The 25,814-nt window shown below is 38.7% G+C and overlaps 1 protein-coding gene across 2 annotated transcripts; it reads right to left on the reverse strand.

Annotated features, from left to right (window-relative positions):
• Window positions 1-919: 919 nt before the first annotated feature.
• On the reverse strand, window positions 920-24,436 carry RAB3GAP1 (RAB3 GTPase activating protein catalytic subunit 1). 2 transcript variants are annotated; one of them, XM_031053254.2, is made up of 24 exons: window positions 24,059-24,188; window positions 23,925-23,980; window positions 22,985-23,060; window positions 21,588-21,720; window positions 21,296-21,374; window positions 20,471-20,590; window positions 19,709-19,874; window positions 18,832-18,931; window positions 17,200-17,281; window positions 16,384-16,452; window positions 15,556-15,629; window positions 14,805-14,897; window positions 13,226-13,395; window positions 12,734-12,832; window positions 12,314-12,486; window positions 11,263-11,317; window positions 10,631-10,999; window positions 9,407-9,544; window positions 7,624-7,851; window positions 7,008-7,104; window positions 6,818-6,921; window positions 6,593-6,708; window positions 4,958-5,060; window positions 920-2,207 (listed from the first exon to the last, which is right to left on the reverse strand). In XM_031053254.2, exons 1-24 carry the CDS (start codon window positions 24,074-24,076, stop codon window positions 1,965-1,967), a joined length of 2,961 nt encoding a protein of 986 aa, XP_030909114.2. In that variant the 5' UTR covers window positions 24,077-24,188; the 3' UTR covers window positions 920-1,964. The 2 variants fall into 2 exon arrangements, 1 of the variants encoding a protein (XP_030909114.2); XR_004081208.2 differs by lacking the exons at window positions 920-2,207; window positions 4,958-5,060 and having other exon boundaries at window positions 6,691-6,708; window positions 7,021-7,104; window positions 24,059-24,436.
• Window positions 24,437-25,814: the final 1,378 nt, after the last annotated feature.

Raw genomic sequence — 25,814 nt, forward strand, 5'->3', positions numbered from 1 at the left:
TGCAAGGCAGTAGCAAGTTCATAAAGCACATCCAAACACTACATATATCCTTTACTAAAGGTACACGCCTGCAATTTCAAGTACATCTGGTTAAAATAAGCTGGAAAGTTTTCTGGGTCAGCCAGAAAGCTTTTTTTTACAAGAAAAGCTTTTCTTACAAGAAAAATTCTTAAAGTTTTAAACATCCATTTTTTCAGGTAAAGATTTAAGACAAGGTAGTGGTGCGAGGGCACTGTTTTCTATAGGGTGAAACTGCCCTTTTCCAACAAAGACACCTTGATGTAACAGCCTAAAAAAGGTGTTAATGTGATCTTTGTGTTCTCTGAGTGTGATTAAAGGAATTGCCTCTGCAACAGTTTAAAAGACTAAGAAAAAAGACTGATGGATAACTAAGTGTGAAGGAATTTCAAGTTTCTACAGCCATTACGAGATGCCATACTGTTAAAGTTTTATGAAGACAGCACAGTCAGGAGAGGAGTAAACGAGGAGTATCAGGGAATAAGTTGAAGATTGCACTGGGCTAATTACCAAGTGATTTAAAGAAGCTACACAGTTAAACAACAGCTACATTGGTCTTTGTCTTCCTCATCGTTTTTATCAGAGGCATTTCTCTCACGTAAACACAAACAGCCTGGAGAACTAATTCTTGACAAGATCTTCTCTGAAGAAAATTAACTCTTTATCCTGAACATTTTTTTTCCTATGGGATACAACTTAATCTGAGGGAAATACTCTTGTACCGCACCCCTATCCCCTCAAAGGAAGTTTTAGGATAACACCTGGAACCTTACTACTTGAGGTAGAACTTAGCTGTCTATACCTAATGTAGTCACAGTCATAAACAATGCTATTCCTAGGTCAATTTATGCAAGAATGGCATTTAAAAAGTATTTAGAACAAATTGTTGCTGGTACACAAGGAAGTCTGCGAGCCACTACTAAGTTTGGATTTATTCAGTAATGTCAACAATACTGTAGCTGGTTTTACATTTCAGTTTGTAAAGTGATGCTGATCTTTTGCCAATTCTCATTAAAACACATGAAGATCACTGTGAAGCAACATTGGCACATACACATGGTTGTGTTTGCACGATATCGACTGGGGTTAGTTTCCAGCAAGGCATAGAATTGTCTCACTATATCAGATCAGAGACACATACTACATTTCAACGGACTCTGTACATACCAGCAAGTTGCTTGCAGTAAAACACCTCCATGCTGTCCTTTGTGTCCAGCTTTCCCCCTCACAGGCAGGGAAGGGCATAAAGTATCGAAAACCATTGGTGATCCATCTCACCATATCAGGTTTATGGCCCCAAATCTATTTCTTTCTGTCTGGGAGAAGTGCTGAAGACAGGATCTTTTTGGACAACTGCTGCGCTGCTAGAAGAGTTTAGCATGACCTAGAAGGTACTGTATACTTGAAATAAAAATAAGGCTACTGTAGAAGCACTTGCAACTTAGTAATTAACCAAAAAAATACTGGGCTCAATACTTATGATTAGCAATAAATACAAATTACTTCGTATTTGCACATCAATTTAAGTAGATTACTACTGTCACTTGATAAAGTCTGATTAAGAACTGTAAAGCAGCACATTCTGCATGAATTTCAAGATGCAGTATTTGCATACAGCCCATTCATGTCCTTTAGTAAACAAGCTAATGCAAAATAAAATAATAAGACTCCCTTTGGACAGAGAGGAAACTGCAAAGCTTTCATCCCCAGAGATCTCATCAGAACTACTCATGAAGCCATTCCACACCTGCAACTTAAGAGTTGCTTACAGGCATCCTTGACTGTCAGCTTCAGTTCTGTTCTTGGGAATATGACACTCTGTCCGTAACAATGACTGTATTGTCTCCTCACCACAAGCCAGTCAATTTGCAATGTTCCTTTTCCCCTAAGGAAAACTAAGGGCGTGCTGCTTGTGAAGACACACAAGATGACCACAGCCCAAGCTGTCAGAAGAACGTTGTATCTGCTGAAAAGGCACCTGCAAGTCGGAAGTCCTCCCTGGTCAGCACGCTGTACATGCGCTGGGGCAGAGGTTTGGAGTAGGGGGCCGGGCGGGGGACAGTCGTGCGCAGAATCACCTCCCGGCCCGCAGGTGGTGGGAAGTCTGCAGCACCCCCTGTGTTGGGTCGTCGCTCCTCTGCTGGACCCGATCTCCTCAAGTCCTCATCAAGCGGAGGCACTGCAGAAACCTTAAGTAAGAGCAGGGGTGTAACTACAGGGCAAGCTGTCTCACAACATTAGGATTCAGAAAATGTCTCTTAAGAGGGAAGAGAGGAAGGTTAGAAATGGTAAACAACGTCAGAAGGCGCTAGGTGTACACAGAGCAAGACACTAATGGGATGTCAAGAAGTAAACTGCACACAGCCAAATGGAAGAAATTCCATGTGTGGATGGTGAAGCTCAGCCCAGATCAAGCTCCTGGTTTTTTGGCATTATGAAGCAGGGGTTTGATCAGACCAAATGACCCCTTCACAATCAGGGCTCTCTCCTCAGCCCCCTGTGGCTACACAAGGCCAAGCCAGCCTCATTTTCAAAACAGTGCCACCACTGCAGTCTTGATAAATAGTCACCTGCCTTTTCAGACTCAAAGTACTAGTTGGATAGGTGTTTTCCATGACCAGAAACAGTCATGCCACAATTACACTACAGACCAAGTGAGACACTGCATCAATCTCCATTGACATTGCCTCATCCAGCAAGCAGCAATACTAAAGTCTGAATATTGGAAGAAGGGCTGGCATGTCCAATAAACTTTACTGGCATGTCCGGTAAACATTCTCTAATTTGCATGTACATATGTATGCACCCCCATGCCCTAACAAGCACACAAGGTGTGGCAGAGCCCACTGGACATCCCTCCTAGCCCCTCCACAACCCCTCTGTGCTCCCTCGGAGCAGCAGGACCCAGTGTTGCTCAACAACAGTTGGAACAACTGGAACAGTTCCAGGAAACCAATGGAGAAGATGCACCCTGTGCTACACTTCTTCATGCAGTGACCCCAGTTCTTCCTCAAACCTCTCTGCATCTCTGTCCAAGAACTTCAGTAGTTTCTGGGATCCAAACTGCAACATGCAGGTCCCGTCCATCACTGCCTCCCTGCCAAAACATCTGGCTGTTCAAGTAACAAAATACAGTGACAGCAACAGAAGACTAAAGGCACAGCCACATATTTCAGCATCAGAAATTGTTAATGTTCACTTGAAGAAATTACTTTGGTTTGGTTTTTGGTTTTTATAGATTTCTCTCTCTTTTCACTACCTTTTAGGCTCTAAAAATAAAGTCTGTGAATGAGGAAAAACCATTCTGGAAACACAGAACTATTTTTACACTTAATATGTAAACAATGGTACAGACTAACTCAGGCTGCTGTACTATATCTACCAAAAGGTTCAACTCTATGAAGCTAGGGAAGATGAGTGGGAAACAAGGGACAAAGTCGGTTACCTCATCAGAAGATTCAGTCAGCTTGGAAAGGGATGAGAAAAGAACCAGTGATGAAAGATAGAAACAAAGGCAAGTCAGAGGTGACTTACAGGAGGTTAGAAGGAGATTGTAGGTTTAAGAGACATCATGCACTCTACTCCCAGGACCATGCACTTGCTATCATAATTTTCCTGAGAAGATTTGATAAATTCTACACAACTCAGAGAAGAGTCCAGGTTCTAAATGTAACAAACACGGAAATAATACAACTATTTACCAAACAGCTCTCTTCTCAAATCATGGTAGGTGAAACATGAGGTGAGTTTTGTACTAAGTTTGCTCCTGTCCCATTAAGAAGGCTTAATTAAGAGCCACCAGCTCCTAGTGATAAGTACCTGTAACCTAGCCTTAGTTACTGATGTTTCAAACAAGATAAAACCCTAGAAATTTACATTATCAAGCATTAATGCTAGAAACACTTACTCAGCTTTAAAACCAGAATGCCTCAATATTAAAAAGGCAAGCACATACACATGCACACAGAGGGGCCAATCTTGGGCTCTACAGGGAAGCCTAAGTGTGCCTGGCTGACATGTTGAGGTGTTCAACCATATTTCTGTAAAGACTAGAGGGATAAAACAAGTGTTCTGATTTTCATTTCTCAGAATAACTATGGTCTGTTTTCAGAATGGTCCTTTTTATGCTGAGTTGCAAAATGCAGATTATAAAAGCTTCCATACCTTGAAAGTGTTTAAAAAATGCTAACAGGTTTTACAGCAATTACTTCCATATGGGATTTCAGGCTCTAAGATGCCTGCAACACTATGCTACCTTTATTGCTACTGTAGTGAAATTTTAATTAGATAATCTAATGCTATGAGCAGGAAGTTTTGAAATCAGTAATTTTGAGCTAATTTTTACAAAGACTGCTTAAGAGAAAAAGGAATATTTATACCAATATCAGCTGGGGAAGGGTTTCCAGAGAACAGGTATGACACTGGCAGTCTGTAAACTGAATGTAAAGTTGTACTGAAAAGAGCCTGAAACTTCCAAGGCACCCTGGTTTCTACAGAAGAAATCTCAAGTATTCCAAGTGTAAGCCTTAGTAAAAAAGTTACTCCTAAAATACTGAGTATTATGACATGTTTCTCTACATTCCTATGTGAAACAATCAACACACTTGATTGTTTTTGCTGTGATGTTGCATATACCATGTAACTGGAGCAAAGCAGAAATTTGTGCCACAATAGCATTACTGATGTCATCATTTGAAGTAAATCAAACACTAATGGTACCTCCATCTACCCAGCTGGCTTTAAGTGTCTGACATCCCAGGTCACTTCTTTCATCCTGTAAGGTTCCATTATTGCCAAAATCATGCTGAATATCACAAACCCTCAAGCACATTTATGACAATACATGCATATATGCGGACAAAATAAATTGGCATCATAAGTTGTTGCCTCATACTGCCGAAATCAGACGTGTCAGCAAAACAATCAAACTTGCTCTTACCCTCTGAGCATTCAGGAACAGCTTGTGAATAATGCTGCCAGCAGGTCCTCTTCCTGCACCAACAACTGACACTTCTGGCTGCTCCAGGAGACAGTTTACAAATCTGATGGTACAAGTTATTGAGAAGGAAAAAGGACTGTTTAATTCTCAGCTGTATCTAGTTTGCTCATCTAAAACCAGAACTGTTTCCTGTGAGGAGCTCTCCACCCAGTACCCAGCATGAACTAGTAGACATTCAGAGAAGTTCTCTGTTCTAAAAGCGTAAGGAAAAAATCCCTGACATTTACTTCTCAGCATCCCACCCAAACACTACTGCCACCTTTTCATCCCTTTACTCGTTTCCCTCTGCCCTGAAGACCCCTCCCTCAGTCTTCACCTGGTTCCCTCCTACTTTGTTGCATCCTTTCATGCTACTACAAGCTGCTTTCTTTCACCGTTAATGTAGGTCAAATCTAAGCTGAACAAAGCAGCCTCCCACATAGGTCAGGAAGACAGAATTACAGGGCTGCTTGCACTGCAACTCCAGCAGCAGGTTGCAGCTGAGGCTCTGAAAGGCCACCTCGTCTCAAGTAGCTGTAAATGGAACCCAGGCTCCTAATGCAGATATCTAAATTCAACATGACATGCCTTCATGGTGTCAGCCATACAGGGGGATGACAAGAAAGCTGGAGAGGGAATTTTCACATGGGCAGATAGTGACAGGAAAGGGGGAATTGCTTTAAAACTGGAAGAGGGGAGATTTAGATTAGGTATTAGGAAGAAGTTCTTCCCTGTGAGAGTGGTGAGACACTGGAACAGGTTGCCCAGAAAAACTCTGGCTGCCTCATCCCTGCAAGTGTTCAAGGGCACGTTGGACAGGGCCTGGAGCAACCTGGTCTAGTGGAAGGCATCCCTGCCTGTGGCAGAGGGGGACAGAACTAGATGATCTTCAAAGTCCCTTCCAAACCAAACAATTCTATGATTCTGTTGCTACTCTCAAGAAGCTGATTACCCCCATTGCTGCAGGGTACACAGTCCCAGACAACAAGATTTTTTTGAGCATAAGAATCTTATTTTGGTCAGACATCACTCCTCTGAACTCCCGACACATGCTACTAAAGTGCCATCTCTCCCTGTCATCCGTCCCCCAGCACAGCAGTGAGACGTTAACATGGGTTTTTTAAAATTACGTATTAGTCATCTTCAGCAATAATCTGTCAGCAGGTAGTGAAGCAGTGAAACATGACTTGTTGCTTATCATTCACATGGTTCCCAGTAGTGTGTTTCAGTGAGAAAATGCAAGAAATAAGAAAATGTAACTTGGGGGGGGGGGGAGTATTTCATTCCATGTTAGTTATGGAAAATACGAAATCCCTAGTCCTTCTAATTTTACCTCTTCTGTAACAAAGTTCTTTAAATATACCTTACACATACATGAAAAAATATAAATGAAATCCCCAGGATTGTCAGGATAAAAACAAATTCCATTAAAGCAATCTGTACTGGATGTTGTCAAAGAGATGGTTACTTAGAGGAGCATTCAGGATACCCACAGCTAACATCTCTAGGTAGCCTAGGAATAGGACAGCTAATGTTTAGAGTTACTAAACAGCACTCCCCAGTATTTCTGGAGGGTATGAGAAAAGAATCAGTCACCTTTGCAGATCTTCTTTCTCCTCCTCATTTTCACATTTCTCTACCCCAAATTTTGCTTTCAGAGACCTGGCCCTGGCAATGACTGCTTCCACACTCATGATCTGCGCAATGATTTCCTGCAAGAGTTTCATAAAACAAAAAATTAGAAAGCTGTTCTTTTAGCACTCCTGGGAACAGTGTAAATACCTATTTGGTTTTCAGCCCCAGCCTGTACAAAAGCCTTACTTCCAACTTCTTGTCCTCTGGATTGGGAAATCGTAGAACTTTACTGGAATGGGATATTATCTGCTTAATAATCTTCTTAACTGAAGAGATATCTTCTAGTGCTTCTATTGGGAAGAAAAAAAACAAAGTTGTAATTATTGTGCCAGTGTTCACTCTAAAATATCTTGATAATTTATTAAACCTTATTTACCTTCTTCCTTTACCTTGAGCACAGCTGCATGGATGATGCAAGGCAGGAGATGCCTTGCAAGGTCAGCTGGTTTCTGAACTGCAAGGTAATGAAGCACCTAGAACATTAGAATATTTTATGTATTAGCCTTCAAAACTATTTCCCAAAGATACGATTAACTATAAAAGATGGACACCTGCAGCAAAGAATTCACAAGAAAAGAGCACCATTGTAAGACAGGACTCAATACACAGTTTTACATTAATTCTGTGATTGATTATGGTGCCAAAAGGTTAGAATGAAACTAAACTATACTTTAGGAACACTTTTGCTTCCCATCACATACATGCAGATAAAAATGTGGCTTATTTACTAATAATTCAAAGAAATACCTAATACAGTTTATGAATTACTGCGAATACGCCATTTTAGGTATTTCCAACATACTGTTGTACGCACCAAAAATTTCTGAACAATGTTCTAAGAATTTCTAACCCTAAGTCTTGTACAAACCAGTTTAGTAACTCCAAGAACACAGTGCAACAAGTTTTTACTGTTTTAAGTCTCCCAACAGGAAGAAAAAACGGCTGTTACAAGCATTACACATCAGACTACCACTAGCCATGGAGATTTTTACCTTCTCTGCCTCTCTTGTGTCATCGAAGAGTCTCTTCTGCCTCCGGGCTGGAACTGGTTTGGCTGTTTCCCAGGCCTCCACCCACATGTTGCTGGGAATCTTCATCCGGGCACTCAGCTCGCCCTTAATTACGATATTCCCCTTTTCATCAACCACTTCCTCTTCAATGTAATCCCGAGGGGAGTACCACCTTACAAAATCCTCCAAACAACAGCCAGGATTAGCTGCCTGGAATGAAGAGGAGATAAAATTTATGTCTGAAAAATCCCATAAAGCCAGGATAACCTGTAGAGACAGCAGTAGGGTTCAGTGGGCAGAGCATAGGCTAAAAGCAAAAACTGGGAATTCGGCTTACAGTCACCAGACCTGGGAGGGTGAGGGAATAAAGTATAAACCAAGATGACAGCAAGGGGTAAAACACACACCATCAACAGAAACAAAGAAATCTTCTTTATCAATTATTTCTGGCAATATCAAAATTATACTCCTAAGGCAAGCTTCTGTCTGGTACCTGACATATAATAAATATGAATTTTCACTATTGTTTCAATATATAAGCTTATAACGTAGACTTAGATAAAAACAGCCTGAGCCTAAAAGAAATACTGGACTGCATGAATATGGTTTCAGCACTGACTTTCCACCTTGTAACACTCCAGTAACAAAATTCACCTTTTCTTCTTCCTTTAAAAAGGAACTTAAAAAATGAAATCTCCCCCAATCAAAACAGACTTCATTTCTCGTAGATGTAATGTCAACACAGATATATCCATCCACAGGTCTAAAACATAAAAGGAAAAAAGTTTTCTGCTCCATGTTCCTATCAAGAACTCACTCCCACTTCTGATTATGGTTCTGTATTCTTATTTTGGGTTTTCAGATCATTTGCACTATAGAAATAAAACTACATATATCTAATATGACATGTCACTGTTAATAAACTGATTCTGACATGTTATAAATATTCTTACTCTACAGTACACCTGTATCCTTTTACTACAGAGTAACAATACAATAATTAGTAACATTATATATATATATCATTTCCTGACAGAACCTCCCATCTTTTTAGAGTTCTGAGATCCTTTGATGGCAGCAGTGTTACATGCTCTTAGCTCCCTCTGCAGAGCTCAGAAAAGAAATGGAGCAAATTGTCAAAATCACAGCTAGTCCGGTTTGATGAACAGCTGTATAAAACTTCTAAATAGTGGTAACTTACCCTTCTTACTGAACAAAACAATTTCAACTATACATAAAAATTACGTCCACCTCCCCAGATCCAAGTACAGAATTATGCATCAATAGATGTGGTTTTTTATTTTACCACCTTTACATTTTATCCTTTTGAAGTCCAATTAAAGGTGCATTTAGAACTAGACACAGGTGAGAAAGACACTAAAGGAAATCTACAAGGCAGTGGGATGCAGGTACATGTGATGTTGAGTCAGGACTCTGAGGCAGTTTTCTTCTGACATCATTTTGCATGGGTTTGTCCGAGTTTCTAATTCCCAGTCTTTCAGCTGTAAGTTTTGTTGGTGTTTTTCCCTTCTCACAGACATTCTGCATATTTAATGGAACACTACAGCATAACAGGCTAGATAAAACTGTTAGAATGTGTCAAAGTCTATCAATAGGGTTTTAGTTTCAATTTAAACTATTATAAAACTTTTATGGAAGATAAAAAGCAACCAAATAACATTTGTCAGAAAAACCTTCCAAACTGTTCAACATGAGCAAGAGTCTGAGAAGAAAGCAGTCTCACAGAATTTTGAAGTAGTAGTACCTTAAAAGACTCCATATCTGAGAGCAAGCAGGCACTCTGCATGCGTGCCCGAAGATGAGCACCTTCTGCTGATGTCCCTAGTTTTGCCAGTACCTCAGACTGTTCTTCCAGCAAATCTTCAGTCATGGGCGCTGGTTCCTGTAAAATGGAAAAAGTTTACAAATAGCCTCTTGGAGACTTAGCCCTGTTAAGGAAAAGGGACTGGAAAGGTCACTGTCACCAAAAGTTCATTCAACTTTATTTGTACTCAAAGGAAATAACCGTAATTTTCTATGTTTAAATTGTTTATCCTAAAGCTGTGCATCTGAAGATGACACTAAACAAAAAAAGAAACAAAAAAAGAAGCTAAAAAGGAATAATTGGAGTATGAAGTAACACTTTAAGGATATACTGTTAAAGTGACAAAATCCAGATCAAGTGCAGGAAGCATTTGACTGATACTGTTTTGTTGAGAGGGATAAAAATCCACCTAAAGCAATGCAGAATTTTTGTTGTTGCCACTGTCAGCATGTAATTAATTGACACTATTTTGCCTGCTACACTGTGCTCATGCTTTTACCCACACAAAGCAACATTCACTAAAAACAATTTCTCCCAAGTGAATGAAAAATACTGTATTCTCCATGCACACTGATTCCAAATGACTTCCTCTGACACCAGCACTTCCTATGTCATCTCTAGTCACTCTGCAGGAAAGTCTGTATCAGGTAATAGTTCTACTTGTTTGATGATAAACCTGCTTTAGACAATGGTACCAAAACCTGATGACTACGGCCTTTTAGATAGGAGTTGAGAAAGTAGCAGCAAATCTGATCCAATACTCTAGTCAGTTAGCTAGAAATCTTCAGGGTGGAAGGCCCACAGCAGTTCCTACTTTACAGGAAATAAAGTAAGGAGATGATGGAAAATGCCTTGAGAGCTGGAAATAAAAAGAAACCTAAATTTAAGGCAAGCAAGACAGCTTAAGTCTTGTTTTAAAAAGAATTGTTTTGAGTGAAATTGGGTAAAAAGATCCATTCTCAAATTAAAAAGAGCATGTGAGATTTCAATTTAACAACCTCATCAAGTTTTAAAAATGGAAGCCAAGACCTTAGACCAAAAATACCTAGCAATTCTAAGAACAGATAAAGCTATAATCTGCAAACTACAATTCCACAATTCTAGGTATGAGCCATAATGTATGAGAGTTATATTGTGCATCCGGCTCAGCTCTTGCTACCTCACCTGTGTTATTGGAATGTAGAGAGGCTCTCCTGGATGCAGCAGTGTCAACTTTCCATGTGGATGCAGACGACCTTCTGGTTTTAGGTTTACAGGCTCTTTGTTGCCTTCTTTTGCTCCTCCTTTCTTTCCATTTTCATGCCCATTTCCTTTAAGATCTTCTGTGTCACTTAGACATTCAAAAAATTCCTCTTCACTGTCACTCCACGATTCCCAAGATTTGCCAAATTCTTTTTCCTTATCAGGATTATCTCCAGAGTGGTCTGCTCCTTTTCCAGCATCACCAGAAGTACCACCAGGTGAACGATCAGACATGCTCCCCCTTTTCCCCTCATCTCTTGCTTTCTTTCTTTCAATGCAACAGTTTAACATCTAACAAGTTAAAGGAAGGAAAAACAAAAAATGAAAAATCAATGTCAGAAAAACTTGGAGTCCCCAGAAATCTCTTACAATTCTAAAAGATAACAATTCTATTGAATTTGTTGCTATAATATTTTCCCAAGAAAAAAAATCCAGACCCAAGAATACAAGCATAACTAAATCCACAGCAACAACGTATTTAGCTAAAAATTGCTATAAATTTTGACAGTTGCCTTAGGAAAAAGAAAAATCATTCTTAACTTTGGGATATTTACCTGAAGTTTCTGATGCAGTAAACAACATCTCAGATCTGGAGGGCCATTAGCTAATCTAACAAAAGGTAGAAGTGTAACCATTATCAATTATAAAGTTGGATCTTTCACACATATGTGGTCTTAAATCAGATGAAATACAAAAGAGGGACAAATATCCACATTGAACCCACCCCCACCATTTCAACTGTGCAGCTCTTCTATGTTCTCAGCAGAAAAGCTAGTGACTGAACAAGCCCAGAGATTAAACTACATTCATTTTCTAGAGGTCATTTCTGAACCTCAGAGATCATTCACACTGGCATGGAACAGACACACTCTGCATTCCTGGTCAGTTTGTCATTTGAAAGTTTTCAAAGAAAAATTAAGCACCTTTGACTTTACTTTTAATTCTGCAGTGATACAATAGGGTGATCTTTACATATTTCAGCTTCTGTTTTATCCCTTAATGTAACTATCTACAAGCACAAACTAGTCAACAAATGGCCAGTCTATCCCATTAAAAAAGGATGTATTTCTGCTCTACACTGATGCCTTATCTTGACAGAACCCTTCATTCAGTCTGCAACAAGCTCCGCTGCAGCAGACATACCCCGGAAGGGCTGGAATACTTGAGACAGCATTAGCTGCCTGAAAAGGGTATTACACCAGCAGGAACTTGGAACAGCTCCCTTAGAAAAGTGGTGAAATTCCATCACAAAGCTAAGGTGTTTCTGTCCATATCAGCTCCTTCCTTTGTATTTAAATAATACAAACTGGAAGCCAAGCATTTGGATAAGCTCTGGGATTTTTTTCTCCACCCTCATTCACACAGTGAATGAGCTCTTTACCCTGAGCTTTCCCAAGCATTGTGAAGTTTTCAAAGTAAGGCACAGGTGCTTTTCCCTACTCTCTACCCTTTCTGGTTTTAAGGAAAAGTAGGGTCGTAAAAATAGAGAATAACATCTGCAATTTGGAAAACAAGCCAGTATGCTTCATAAGTCATAGTGAACTCACTCTGTTCTTGAGAGAAAAAATATTTTCTGTGACAAAACAACAACAAAAAAAGTCTTACCCTGGAATAAGGTAGTTGTTCTCCCATCTGTAGCGCATTTCTAACACAAATTCTTGCCAAAGATGTGCTACTCCTTTTACTCCTCCATGGTAGAAGTTTATCATACAAAGACATAAAGCTAGCTTGTAAGTCAGACTATCAGAAGGAGCAGATTTAAACTGACTGAAGAGATTCTACGTAAAAAAAATAAAACAAAGCAGAAAATACAGGAACAATGGCATTTTTTCCAAAGTGATATGATCTCTCCTGTTTGTCAATAAAAGTGGCTAACTAACAAAAACCAAAACCCCACGATTACTACCAAGAGATTCCTCTTTCCAAAAATTATCTATTACAAGACAGGGCAACCACAGCAGAATTTGTATGAAAACACTCAAAACTGCACTCTCATTCTCAGGAGTGCCAGTCAGTTAAACTTACATAATCTTCACTCTCTGGAGGAGGATTGTTTCCTGATGAAGTATTAGTTCTGCTTTCAAATCCATCTGCAAGTTTCTCAGCAGCATCAGGAAATAGGAACTTGAATAAACAAAAAAAAAAATCCAAACTTCCATCAGTTGGTTTTTTTTCTGCTTTTCTCACTTTCTCCATAAAGCTACTGCTGGTTACATAGCAGGAATCCTTTCATTAAAACTGTTAGCAGAGTTCATTTCCTGTCCACTTACATTGAACAGAATGGTAACAGCTTTGGCTGTTTCAACAAGCTAATAACAGCAATTCAAATAATGGAAAGAACAAGTTTATAATTCTGCTACAAATGGTAAGCAAAATCATACAATGACAGAATGGTTTGGGGTTAGGAAGGACCTTACATATCCCCTACCATGGGGAGAGACAAAAAAAAAAGACCATCAGTGGAAGCATGAAATCCATGTCTTATATGAACTGGATGTGCATGGACAGCTCACTTACCAGAAGAATAGTGTTCAGAACTTCATTGTTTAAAGGTGATTCATCTACACCTCTGTGTTTGCGAATTTTTTTCTTTGCACTGTGAACCATATTTGTGACTGATAATTTATGGATTGGGACTGGTGCTGGCTCTGTGAGCTTTGACAAAGCATGGGTAATATCTGCAACCTCTATAAAATAAAATAAAACCAATCAAAACGTAACACCACAAGACCATCTCTCTTTAAGCATTCACACACCATATTCAGTCCATTTATCATGTACTGATTTTTAACACCCTGTTACCAGAGCTACATGCCTGTGCTGTCAGGTTCCATATCCAATATTCACTGTTCTTACCCACAAAGCAGAATGAAGTCAAAAAGAAGACATAGACTGCCCTTGATTTAATTTATTGAATGAAGTCTAAACTGAGTTGGTTGTATTGTGCCTGCCACCTACAGTAATAGTGCTGCATACTTGCAGACAATTACTGGCAGAGTATCAGCAAAACCCTGCTGAAGAGCCAGTGTTTAAACTTTGTTTATACACTATACCAATGAATTAATCATAGGTAACAAAAACTGCTCAAGCATATGGTAAAGCTTCAGATAAGCCTTAAATAAATCCAGTATTAATCACTACATATGTATGACCTTACATGGTATAAGGATAATACTGTTTTAGAGTCCTCAGGTGAAGTAGTCAAAGCATTTTTTTTCCAGAGTTGCTGCTGGTAAACTTTAGAATCTCTCTTACAATAAAATAACTACTTTTCAAAGAGGGCAAATTTAAATTAGTAATTACCAGCAGCCAGAATAACCTCATCTTGGCAAACATTTCAAGAGAATTAAGAGGTAAAGAGGGCTAAAGCGTCTGTATGTCAAGTACTGGAAGTAATAAATACCCTACTCACCATAATACCATTTTAAGATAACTAGTGAGATATTTCAAAACTAAGACCAAGTATAACCAAAGAAAATACACTTATACAGGCCTTATTTGAGGGAAGAAAAGGCAATGAGGCACAAAGGAAAGGAATGCTTGCTATATACAGCAAGAAAAGCAAAAGAATTGGACACAAACATCAAAAGGATGTCAGTATCGACACTGTTGGTATAAAGTCTGAACTGTTGGTCAGATAATTCTGGTTTGTTTGAGGTTTTTTTTCCCCCTTAAATTTCCTTAAAATAGTATGTCAGAAAAGACTTTCAAACAGATTAAAGACTTTTTAAACTTTAAAACATTCACCATGCTGTACTTCAAAAAGCAGAAAAACCGTTTAAAAAAATACAAATATACACACTAGTCAAATTTCAAACTCTAGTTTTTCAGTCAGGGAAATAAAAAACCGAAACAGCACAACTGTAACAGAGGCAAAAGTCCTCTGGGACTTCGGGAGCTAAGCTTGCCTAGATTTCATGAGACCTTATACCAAGTAGCCATGACCAGGAAATTCCTAGGAGTATTACAGAAAATGCTTAAGGTTTTAAATATAAATGCTGATCAATCTCAAGTCAGGAGAAGGGGACAGGGAACGTAAAACAACATAAAATAATTAAAACCAAATTAACACAAATCAACAAGATTTTAGTTTTACCTTTTCCTTCCTCTTCAAATGCAGACCTCCCAAGTATCTCATCAGTTGACTCCTTCCGACGGCAAAGCTTGAAGAATTCAGTGAGAAAGTCACCTATAAAAAAATCAACTTTGTTTCTCAGCAGCTACTCTATTAAAAATCTCACTGAACAATATGCTCACTCTCAAATTGATTCCCAAGGGACAGTAAATTTTATCTTTTCATCTGAAAGAACATAGTAATTTATTCTGAACCACCTGACTAAAGCTTAGGAAAATGCACACCTAACTAGCTACCAGCCACCTCTTTGGAGCACAGCTCTGCAGGCAGTTTAATCCACTTCACCAAAGCAAGATGAAGCTTCTGCAGCATATTATTTGTTTTTCTGCACAGCTCTCCAGTTGTACCAATCCCGCCTGTCAGACTGATTCAGCAAAGGAAATGTATATATGCAGAAGGCATTTCATGACATGTAAAGATACTAGGAAATCTAACTTTCACAGAACACATAGTAAGTGCTTACTCTCTGGAATCTGGTGAAGTAAAGACAGCCATGACATTTACAGTACACAGATGCAGAATAACTTAAAACAGAAACTTAACTTTTTTGCAAAGCTCATCTTCTTGAAAAAGAAGCCCAAAACACTGTTCACTCAAAAAAGTAAGGGGAGTGAGGAAGCAGAAGTTAAATGGTAATCAACAATTCAGTCCTAAATTCACAAGTGAATAGCTTAAAAGCTGTAAGAGAAGATGGAGAATGCTGATGTCTTACCCAACAGACACTGAGGGTTATCTGCTTTTCTGACTCTCACGGACCACTGGGGTGCTTGAATAGGATCCAGGTCACTTTGAAGGAAAAATAAATAAATAACAAAAAAAAAACCCAACAACCAACCTTTACAAGTGCCATGCTGTCCCCACAAGTATGCAAGAGATGAGTATCAAGTTCTCAGTAAACATATTGTCATAGCCAGTTAGGCCATGGAAGCTGTTAATATATACCACATTACCTAGGAGAACATGACAAAATCTAAAATGCAAGCAAGAGTCCCTGCTCTCATGCATGCACATAATATGACTAAGAAACACAGGAGAACAATTCAGTTACTATTGTCTTTTTGGAGAGTGTACTAATGTTAAAAACTAATGTCTGCATTAATGAAAACATAAACCACTTCCTCCTCCTCATTTCTTAAGTATCAGTATACACTGGTACAAGTCCTTCCTCTTTAGGAGACATAGCAGAAAATCTTGATGATAGTTTTTGGGAGATGAATGTCAAATGGTTAATTTTTTTTGCTTGCCGTGTCGGACTATCATCTTTACTGATAAAGATGCAATACACTAAACTGTTAAGTCTAGTATTAAAATATGCCTTAAAAAAAATCAAGTGTATGTTCTGCTGAGATTACAATACAGTATTTTCTCACACAGAAATGTTTCCCCAAATGAAATGTTCTATCAACAGACCCTAGCATTCCTCAAAACGTGTTCTCTTTCACACACAAAGCTATACACAACTCTTCAGACATCACTAAAACGGAGTAGTTAAAAAATAAAGTACCATTCTAGATATTTGCAATTCAGACAAAATACTTACGAATAAACATCATTTTCAACAATTGTACCTTCCGATAGGTGAGGCCATGTGGTAGCTAAATGAAGCTCACTGAAACAAAACAAGATTTAAATCTTTAAAGTGTTAAGATCTTCACAGGTGTTTGTGATAGTTTATATTTAAGTCCCTTTATGTATTTTGCAGCATCATCCCAAAATTAGTTTTCTTGCTGCATGCACACTGTTGGTTATTCTACAGTATGCCACCCAGGATTGCACTAAACTTTATTAGTACCTGACATACAGGACTACATACAACTCCTCTACAAAAGGAGAGATTGTGCATTGTGTTCTAGGTATCCAGGTACAGAGGAAAAAACAATGTTCGTGAGTTGCCTACAGCATTACACGCTGTCTAATATATTAAAATTATTTTTAAATTTGCTGAGTGGTGATGGGGGTGTTAAGAAAACAACATGGTGAGACTGTAATGACTCAGTGTACAGAGTCTGTCAATTTAAGTCTTCTATAAACATAAAAATAAAAGAGTGGGTTCACCCCCTGAATGAAGGCACACAATTTTTAAAGTTTATCTACAGTTAAGGTATATTTCAGTATCAGTTTCAGAGATAAATTGAGTTTATGGTGAAAAATTTATCACCAACAGGAACGCTGAATATTAGACAATTTTGCAAAAGGTCTTATTTGCTATTAGACCACTATTTTATACAGATGTTCCTTAAGTACTTGAATAATTAAATAGCTCCTAGGGACATACTAAGTGTGTAAGACAAAAATGAAATAACATACCTCTAAGTCATCCATTAAGGAAATTCTGTTTTCTGAACCCACATCTTACCTAATAGGATCCTCACAGGCACCAAGTGGTAACTTCCCGAACTCCAAGCCTCCAACTTCTCCCCCAACTAGAGCATCTATATCTAAAGACAGATCAATAAAATATTCCATAAATTCTATAGGTAACCAGCATTATCATCCTAATTTTTCAGTGAAAAGACAGTAGCATGTAGGATACCCAGAGAACAGCTGAGCAGCTACAGTGACAAAGCTATGAAAACACAATACTAGCATACAAAGTAATTGCTTCCAGAAGTAATAATGCAACAGAACACTCAAAAAGACAGATAAAATTCTTGTATCTGTGTGGAAGGAAGGGTTTTCCATTCATACAGGCAACAATGTCTATAAAGGCAGCATTAAAGAGTAAATGTTGGCCCAAGAACAGACATGAATTTGCCATAAAAATATTTTGGTAGAAAAATCAGTTCCAAGCAGAAAAGGAAGATTCCACATGAGCAACTCTGCAAGAGTGAAGGAACAACTTTTAAAAGGCTGACAATTTTATGAAAAGACTTAACCCAATGATCTGGAAGATTCTTTGCAATCTCAGATACTTAAGGATGCCTCCCAGCATCCTCAGCCACTTCCCATGTTATATCCTTCAAATACATAATCCAAAAATAAACAGCCTTCACTGAACAAAAACTTAAATGGGTAATAATGCATTGCAATGTCATTATAATGATGTTATTACAGCATCTGGTCCTTGACTGTAAATGCATCTGGCAAACTGTTTATATAAAATAAGTGAGGTATTAGAACAGATAAAGTATTTGGCTAACTTAATTACATAATTTCTTCTTCAGAGAAGATAAAAGACATTTAAATTATTTGACTGTATTTGAGAAGAGCTAATTGAGTGACAACAATAAAGCATGGGTCTAGTTCTTGACAGTGAACACAAAACCACAACTGCATGTAGCAACAGTAGATTTGTTTACCTTCGAGCTAGAAGATTATAATTTATTTTCTGATGCTATCTGTATAGAAATAAGTCTGTTAAAAACAAATCCTTGATACCCTGAGGAAGACAGTGTTACCACCAGGCAAGCATATGATAGTTCACTGTAAGAGTACCAAGTGAGCTAACTCACTTCTTTTTTCTAAATAGCACCAATGTGGCATAAACTTATCAAACCTGGTATATGTACTTCAGATTCAGAATGACACATTTTCCCATTGTTAATACCCTTAAATAATGAAGTATTAGAATCATTTACTTTACGGAAATAATTGAAAAATAGTCCTGTGACCCATTAGTACCTACTAGAACATGAATTCAAATGTTTCCCTACAGAATGCAGGGTACAATTCTTTACAGATCCACAGGCAGTCACCCCTTTCTCTACAAATAGATACTACCATTTTAGAAGTATCACTGTATCTCTATATACTAATAAAAAAGCATATTTCTAGGAACAACCCTAATCAAAACATCTGTTACAATCATAAACCATACATGATTTCAGAGCAGTTTTAAGCATCTTAGGGAGTAGGATGGTACCCAGTTGTAACTGCAGACTTTCCTAGTAACACAGAAAATGTTTTAATTCTTCCGGAAAGATACACAAGCATCTTCTTTAAAACTGATTGTTTAACTTCAGTTATTCTGAGGACACAAATGTCCTACCTGGTGGCTGCTGTGGCCAGAAATACTGCTGCCAGTCTTGAAGCACATACGTAAGCCGAATAGCCATGCTAACAGGAGGCAGTGGTGTTAAAGGGCATCCCTTGAAAATAGTAATGAAAAAAATCAGTGTAAGGAGTACATCATCTCAAACACTGGAGGCTTTAACACAAATTAGTTATGATAGCTTGTTTTAGAGCTAATTTTATCAGAACTGCAATATCCCAAGTATTACTAGTAAAGCTATTGCTCAACTCAACACCCACAGGTAAAATACATGAGTCATTCATATGCTGCATTTCACTGGTAATTCTGTAGTAACTGACCCAGAACGCATTAGATTTTCATTAAGGATTTCTTTTCCTCAGCCTTTTGATGAAACTGCTGACTACCAATAGTAGTTGTGAAGCATCTCAGTCAGCCCTGGCACTCTGTAAATAAGCAGTCCACTCAGACTCCTCACATTTTAGTATGTTGTTATGCACTCTTAACTTAGCTTGTGCAGCTACAAAGTATCAAAATAGAAAAAAAAAACCCACCCCCACTCCTACCTTCCCTTCTTTTGTATAGCAAAATAGTTTGTTTGGGGGCAGGAAAGAGAGCTTTGTTACAAGCTTCTTTGTTACAAGACACATTTTTTCACATGCCTGTGAAAAACAAAAATTAATAAAGGTGGCAACACTGAGAAACTAAACCCATACCAATTTTCACTTTTTATCAGTAGATACTGGCAGTATCTGGAAAAAGACTTTGCTGGTATCAGCAGTGGAAGTTATCATCCTTACAAAAATAAAATCCCAAGACAGAAGTAAACCTACAAGCAATCAGGTAATTAAATAATTATTCTTTATATCAGTTACATACATTCAAGCAAACTTACAATCTTGGATTTGAAAATATCCAGTAATCCTGATAAATAATTATACTGGTTTGGCACTTTGCGAAGATGAACCATCTCAAAGTCAGTTCGAACTCCCGGACCCTGACATTCTCCAACATACATTCTCCGCCACTTATGATGTATTTGCACAAACAGTGGTACCTGACTATAAAACATTAATATCTCAGGTTATTTAAAACATCATGCTGTCTTTTAGTCTCTAAAACCAGGTAAATATTTTAACATAATTCCATATTCTTTAGAATATATTTTCTCTTAATAGAACACAGTTTAAAACACTTAATAAGAATCAAATTAAAATACTATTAACTTCAGCACTAAATGGAATTCCTAACTAATTGTCATAAGCACACCCTACCCAGAACTTCAGTTACCTAATTTTCAGTCTAAATATTTTTTGAGGAAGATCAGAAAGTTACTGTTTCTACACAGAGGGAAGAAATCCTCTTCCAAAAGAAAACCTCTGCCAAACATTATACCCGTTACTCCAACAACTTCTAGCAGTTTTTAAAAGCCTTTAAAGGCTTTTTAAATAATAATGAATATAAACAGCACACTGATTCAATCTTTAAAAAAAAGAAATTCCCATGGAAACTTTATAAAAAACTTTTGTAACAACATTGTAGTGCCAATACAACAAACTCTGAATGTCTTTTGCTAATAATTTAATACTTGTTCCTCACAACAGGAGCATGCTAGAGTTTTACCCAGACATGTAAGAAGATTTACGTTTTCACCTACCAGCCAGTGTTCCCCAGTGCAATGGAAACGGAGCTCAGCAAAAGGTTACATTTGGATTCACTGAGAACTGCATCATTATTTGCAGCTGGAGCAATAACCACAAACTCACGTAAGCCATACCTTAAGAGAGAGAAAAATACATATTCCTGGTTTTTAGCAATCCAGCTGGAACGGGTTTTTTAGAAATATTTTAACCCAAGTAACCTAATTATCACCAACATATTGTGGAATCAGTTATTTTGATGCTAGTACCTGTTTCAGAGAGGACAAGAATTAAGCGGGCATGGAATGCTGCAGATTCTCAAATCACAAAGTAACAGAGCTTAACAGCATTCAAACACTGTACTCGAAATAATGTGATGACCTCCAGGTCTATCAGTTCTGTGGGTTTTTTTATTTTATGGTAATAACAACTGTAACTACATATGCACAAAAACAATCTCTCTAGAACAATGCCATAATGTGCCAAAGATTTTCATTACTAAGAATGTGGTGGTGGTTGTTTCTTCAAGTACTGCATCTTTCCCTTTTAAGAATACATCTAAATATTACAAACAGAAGAGCTTGGTTAGTGTGTGAAATTCAGGGAAAAAAAAACCAACCAACCAAACAAAAAAAACCCAACATTTTGGAGGGACATAAAAAAAAAAGATAGGCCCACTATGGTGGGGTTTTTTCATTCTCCTTTCCTGTGTCTAGTACAAAGAATCATTTTACTTCAGCTTTAACTTTTGATGGAAAAAACTTGCATGTGATTGTGTCAGCAAAAAAGATTTTTCCGCTGCTATGCTTATTTCTATTAGAGATAAGAGGCAGCATACATACCATCTTACTAGACAGTGAGCTCTAGGAGGAAAGTCATTGTTCATGCACAGCAAGTCCTGCATAGGCAGAGGAAGGGCATCTGTGAAAGAAATTGGTACGCAAGAAAACATCAGCATCCATTCAGCTGGCTTAAAATTATATTAGCAATTTGTTGAATACAAAGCATACTAATAGCAAAACATCAGATTGCACCCATCAGATCCCAGAAAATTTCACAAAGAAGCAAATCAACACACTGTGAATTCCACATTCCAAAATATCTTTACAGGTATGTAAGAGAACTATCACCTACCTTCCACTAGTTCTTCCTTCCCATCTTTGTCACTGTGTTCTTGTACAAGATAATGATGGGTAATTGAAAATTTGAAGTCTGCAAATGAAATTTCATCTGATTTTTCTTCCCATGTTCCTGTGGTGTATACACCCTGCATATAAAAAAAGTATTATTTGCTCACATAAATTTAGGCTAACATTCATAAGCCTTAAAAAGTATATTACCTACACAATCTGTAATATTTATACACCTTTTTCTGCATCTAAGTATTACTAAATAGCTAAGCATGATTTAATTTAAAAAGAAAAAAATTCTCAAAGCACTTCATCATGAAGACAGCTGAATGCTAAAACCCATGCTGCCAATAATCACATTCATTTCAAGGACCAGATATTCCCAAAGAAGTTTTCAGAATTAAATGGCAACAAGGTTGCAGATAAATCCTCTCATACACAACTCTGCATCTTATGCACTTACACCCTCAACTTTGCCCAAAGACAGGAGTTTACCACCTGGGATTTTATCTATAACTAAACCATTCCACACAAATGCTACTTCGATATTTATTTTTTAGTATGCTTTCACTGATAAATGAGGGTTTTTTTCTATGATCTGCAAAACTTCTGGGTGTCAGTATAGGAAAGTTTTTAGGGAAAAAAAGAGAACATCATTATACAGAATTGTATGCTGCGACTAAAACAAACCAACTCGGACAACCCTTTAATCTGTAAAGTGTGCCTTCTCACTAGGAATTAAGAAGAGGGGTCTGGTCTAGGAAAGAAGACACACCAGAATACACTGACAGCTAAAGTTGAAAAGTAGTTTATTAGACAACATGAGTTCTCTGTACCCTGACTAAAATTAGGAACAGTAAAATTCCTCTGGAAACACAGTAGACATCCACTCCAGAACAGCTGAATATACCTGCACTAGTATGCAGAAAAGCACAGCAATTTCCTCTGCATTTTACAGGACTGAGAAAGCACTACAAAGGCTCTAATTAGACTTTGAAAAAAAAGTCACTCCAATTTGTAAAACACTGAGTCACAAGTAGGACTATGCAAACCTCAACTGTATGTATGTGAGGTTAGACAAAGGCACATGGCAGGGCAAAAGAATTCCTTCAGAATTTAGAACAGTTTCAACCACACTTCCAGATTCAAAACAAGGGGGAGTGAAGGAGGGGAAGCACTAGGCCCTATACAAAGACCCAGGTTTACCAGGGAAATAGCCTGTTTGGCAGACAACCCACCAATAAATTTACAAACATCTGTGAAATTGCCATTTTTTACAAGTGAAATTCCCCAGTAGAAAGCATTATCTGCCACACCTAATAAAACAGCAACACATGTAACAGACACGTATTACTAGTTAGGAATTCTAATTCCAAAGAAAATTCAGAAGCAGTAACAGACCTTTTCTAGAGGTTTGCCTGAAGAAATTCCAATAAGTTTCCAGTCATTCAATACTTCCTCTATTTTTGAAATAAATCTATTAGGGAGGAGGGAAAGACATTAACATTTATAGAACAGTAAACTTGTATTATAATTTTGCTACCCAAAAAGCAGGCTATACATTGTTCTACTATGGAATTCCATTTAAAAAAAAGAAAGAAAAGGCAATAAAAACCCCCCAGCAAACTATCAGAATAAAAACAGAACAATTGCTTCCTTGTACAAATAAAATGGCCCTCCTATATTTACATTTCAAATGACAGTCACTTTTAGCAACTGCTATGAGCATGCTTGAAGTGGTTATAGAATCTCACCTTTTTCCGGGGGTTGGATTTTTTTTTCTTGGCATTGCAGCATATTACTTTTAACACACACTCCTGTTTCTCCATTAACAGACAAAATGCATTTCAGACAAAATTATAAATTAAATTCTGATTTAAAACAGAGTGCTCAGAATCTCTCCTTTTGTCAAAGACATCATTGTTTGGAAAAGCATCTTAAAATGTTAAAGACTATAATAACACTCTTCAATTTTCTTGTATGTTGTCAACTTTCAAAGACTTCAGCTGTAATAATAGGCACATACTTAAAAGCCACATAAGCCTTCTAGATGTTTACTCTAATCCCTTGTAAACAGATAGCAAACCAGAGCTTTGTCTAAGTTCAGGAACAGCTTGGCTAGATCCTCTTAACCAGCTCATTAGGGACAGACAGCCTCAGCCTCAGCCGCAGAGACAAGGCAGAACGGCCGTGACGAGGCTCCGGGTGCCACGGGCATCAGCCGCCGCGACCTTCCGAGGCATAGGGGACTGGTGCCCTCGGCAGGAGCGGCCGGGGCAGACACGGCAGAGACCCGCTATCCCCTCGCCGTGACGGGAGCAGGACCAGCGGCAGCACCTACCTCTCCCACTCGGAGGCGGTGGTGAAGTCCGTGATCTCAAACACCTCCGACTCGGGCTGCGGGGAAAAGGGAGCAATGAGCAGGGAGACTGCCACAACGAAGCGCACAGGAAAAGAGATAGGGAGAACACTTACTTCACTGTCCGCCGCCATCTTGTGCCACTGCCGGAACCCCCCGGCCCTGGAGCAGAGGCTCACGGGAAGGCAGCGGAGGGCGGTGCGAGCCGTCCCGCCCCGGGACCGATCGGCACAGCCCCATTCCACACCGCGGTAGCGGAGTATCCGTCTACGTCTCTTCCCGCTGCCCTCTGTGGGGCGGGGATATCCAGGCGGCCCTCCCGCACTCGCGGCTGGCTGAAGAGCCGCCTGCTGGGGTGTTTACCTCAGGGAGATGTGAAGCTGGGACGTGGGTTGGCCCCAGAGACTCTCGGGCTCCGTCAAGGACAGCCCGAGAAGATAAACGAGGTGCTCTGCTGGCTGTGTCGCCGTGTGCGCGGTGTACAGGGACGCGAGTGGTGTCACAGCTTGGCACCATGAAGCCGACTGTGCCCGTCGCCTGCAAGTGTATAAGTAATAAATACACTCCCTTTCCAGTCAGCCTGGAGCTGACGTGTCCCCCCCGGGCCTGGTGCTCCGGGTTCAGCCTAAAACAAAGCCGCTGCGCTTCCCACCTCTCTCTTGTGCAACCTGGGGACGTCCTCCAGGTCCTTCTGGCATCCAGCAAACCAGTTCCCTTCAAAACGAGTTAAGCTCAGGCTGAGCGCGACTACTTTTATCCTTTCTTCCACTCACCACAGTCTGCTACCTTAAAAAAAAAAAAAAAAAAACAACAAAAAAAAAACCCAAAAAAACAACACAAAAAAACCGCAAAAAAACCCAACCAATCAAACAATATCCTTGAAGTCTGCAGCTTAAAGGTGCCAGAAAGCATACGAAAAACTGTTCAGATGAGGGGCCTGAATACAGTTAAAATTACTTTGATACAGATAATACTCAAAATTACTTAGATAAGACACTAAAAGATGGAGGTAAACAGAAGAGAGAAGCATGCTTTGTTTTGGGTGCTGGAATAAGTGACTCGTGATTAGAGTTGAAAATGCCACCGTTCAGTTCAGCTGTGCTTGTTTTCAGAGGTCACTGGTGCTCTTTGAATTAAACTCCACGCACAGTGCCTTCGGGGGCGGGTACGACAATTGCCTTAGCAACATCGTGTAAACTCAACAGCCCCGTGTAGCAGGAGCTACCCGGAGGATGTGCCTGCTGAGAGCCGGCTTCCTTAATAAGGACTACGTGCTCTGGAGTCAGAAAAACGTGCCGAAAACAAAATCAAGCTGTACGTAATAACTGTCTGAATTTCTTGCTGTTCAACAAAGGAAGACAGCTGTGCGTTAAAATTATTTGTAACTTCTCTTTTCTTTGCTGTGCCTCTTTCACACTTCATTACTGAAGCACCAGGTAAGGTGTTTATGGTGTTACGAGTAACTGTAGTAAAATTTCTAATGCATATTGAAAATGTTATGTACTACTAGGTGTGGGAGATGTATAAAGCATAGTATTTTATTCAGTTGAGTGATGTAAGGAGAAGAAATGAAGTAAAAATGCACATTTTGTTGTTTTTTTTAAATAAATTAGCAACGTAAGAGCCATTAGGTGCCTTTTTTCATAGTTACCTATCTGTGGATTTAATAAACACAAATATAATTTTCTAAAAGCCAGACCTTTCTTTTAGTCTGACATATAGATAAGGTTCCGAAAGAGAACTTACTAGGGTGGTTATTCATTTGCAATGGATTGCAGCAAACTAATTTGAGAGTGCAAATGCAAGAAAATGGAAACATTTCTGTGTAATTTAATCTGTTTAAATGGACATTAAGCAGTTAAATAGGAGGAC

This window comes from Melopsittacus undulatus, chromosome 4 (assembly GCF_012275295.1).
Source record: "Melopsittacus undulatus isolate bMelUnd1 chromosome 4, bMelUnd1.mat.Z, whole genome shotgun sequence".
NCBI classification, from domain to species: Eukaryota; Metazoa; Chordata; class Aves; order Psittaciformes; family Psittaculidae; genus Melopsittacus; species Melopsittacus undulatus.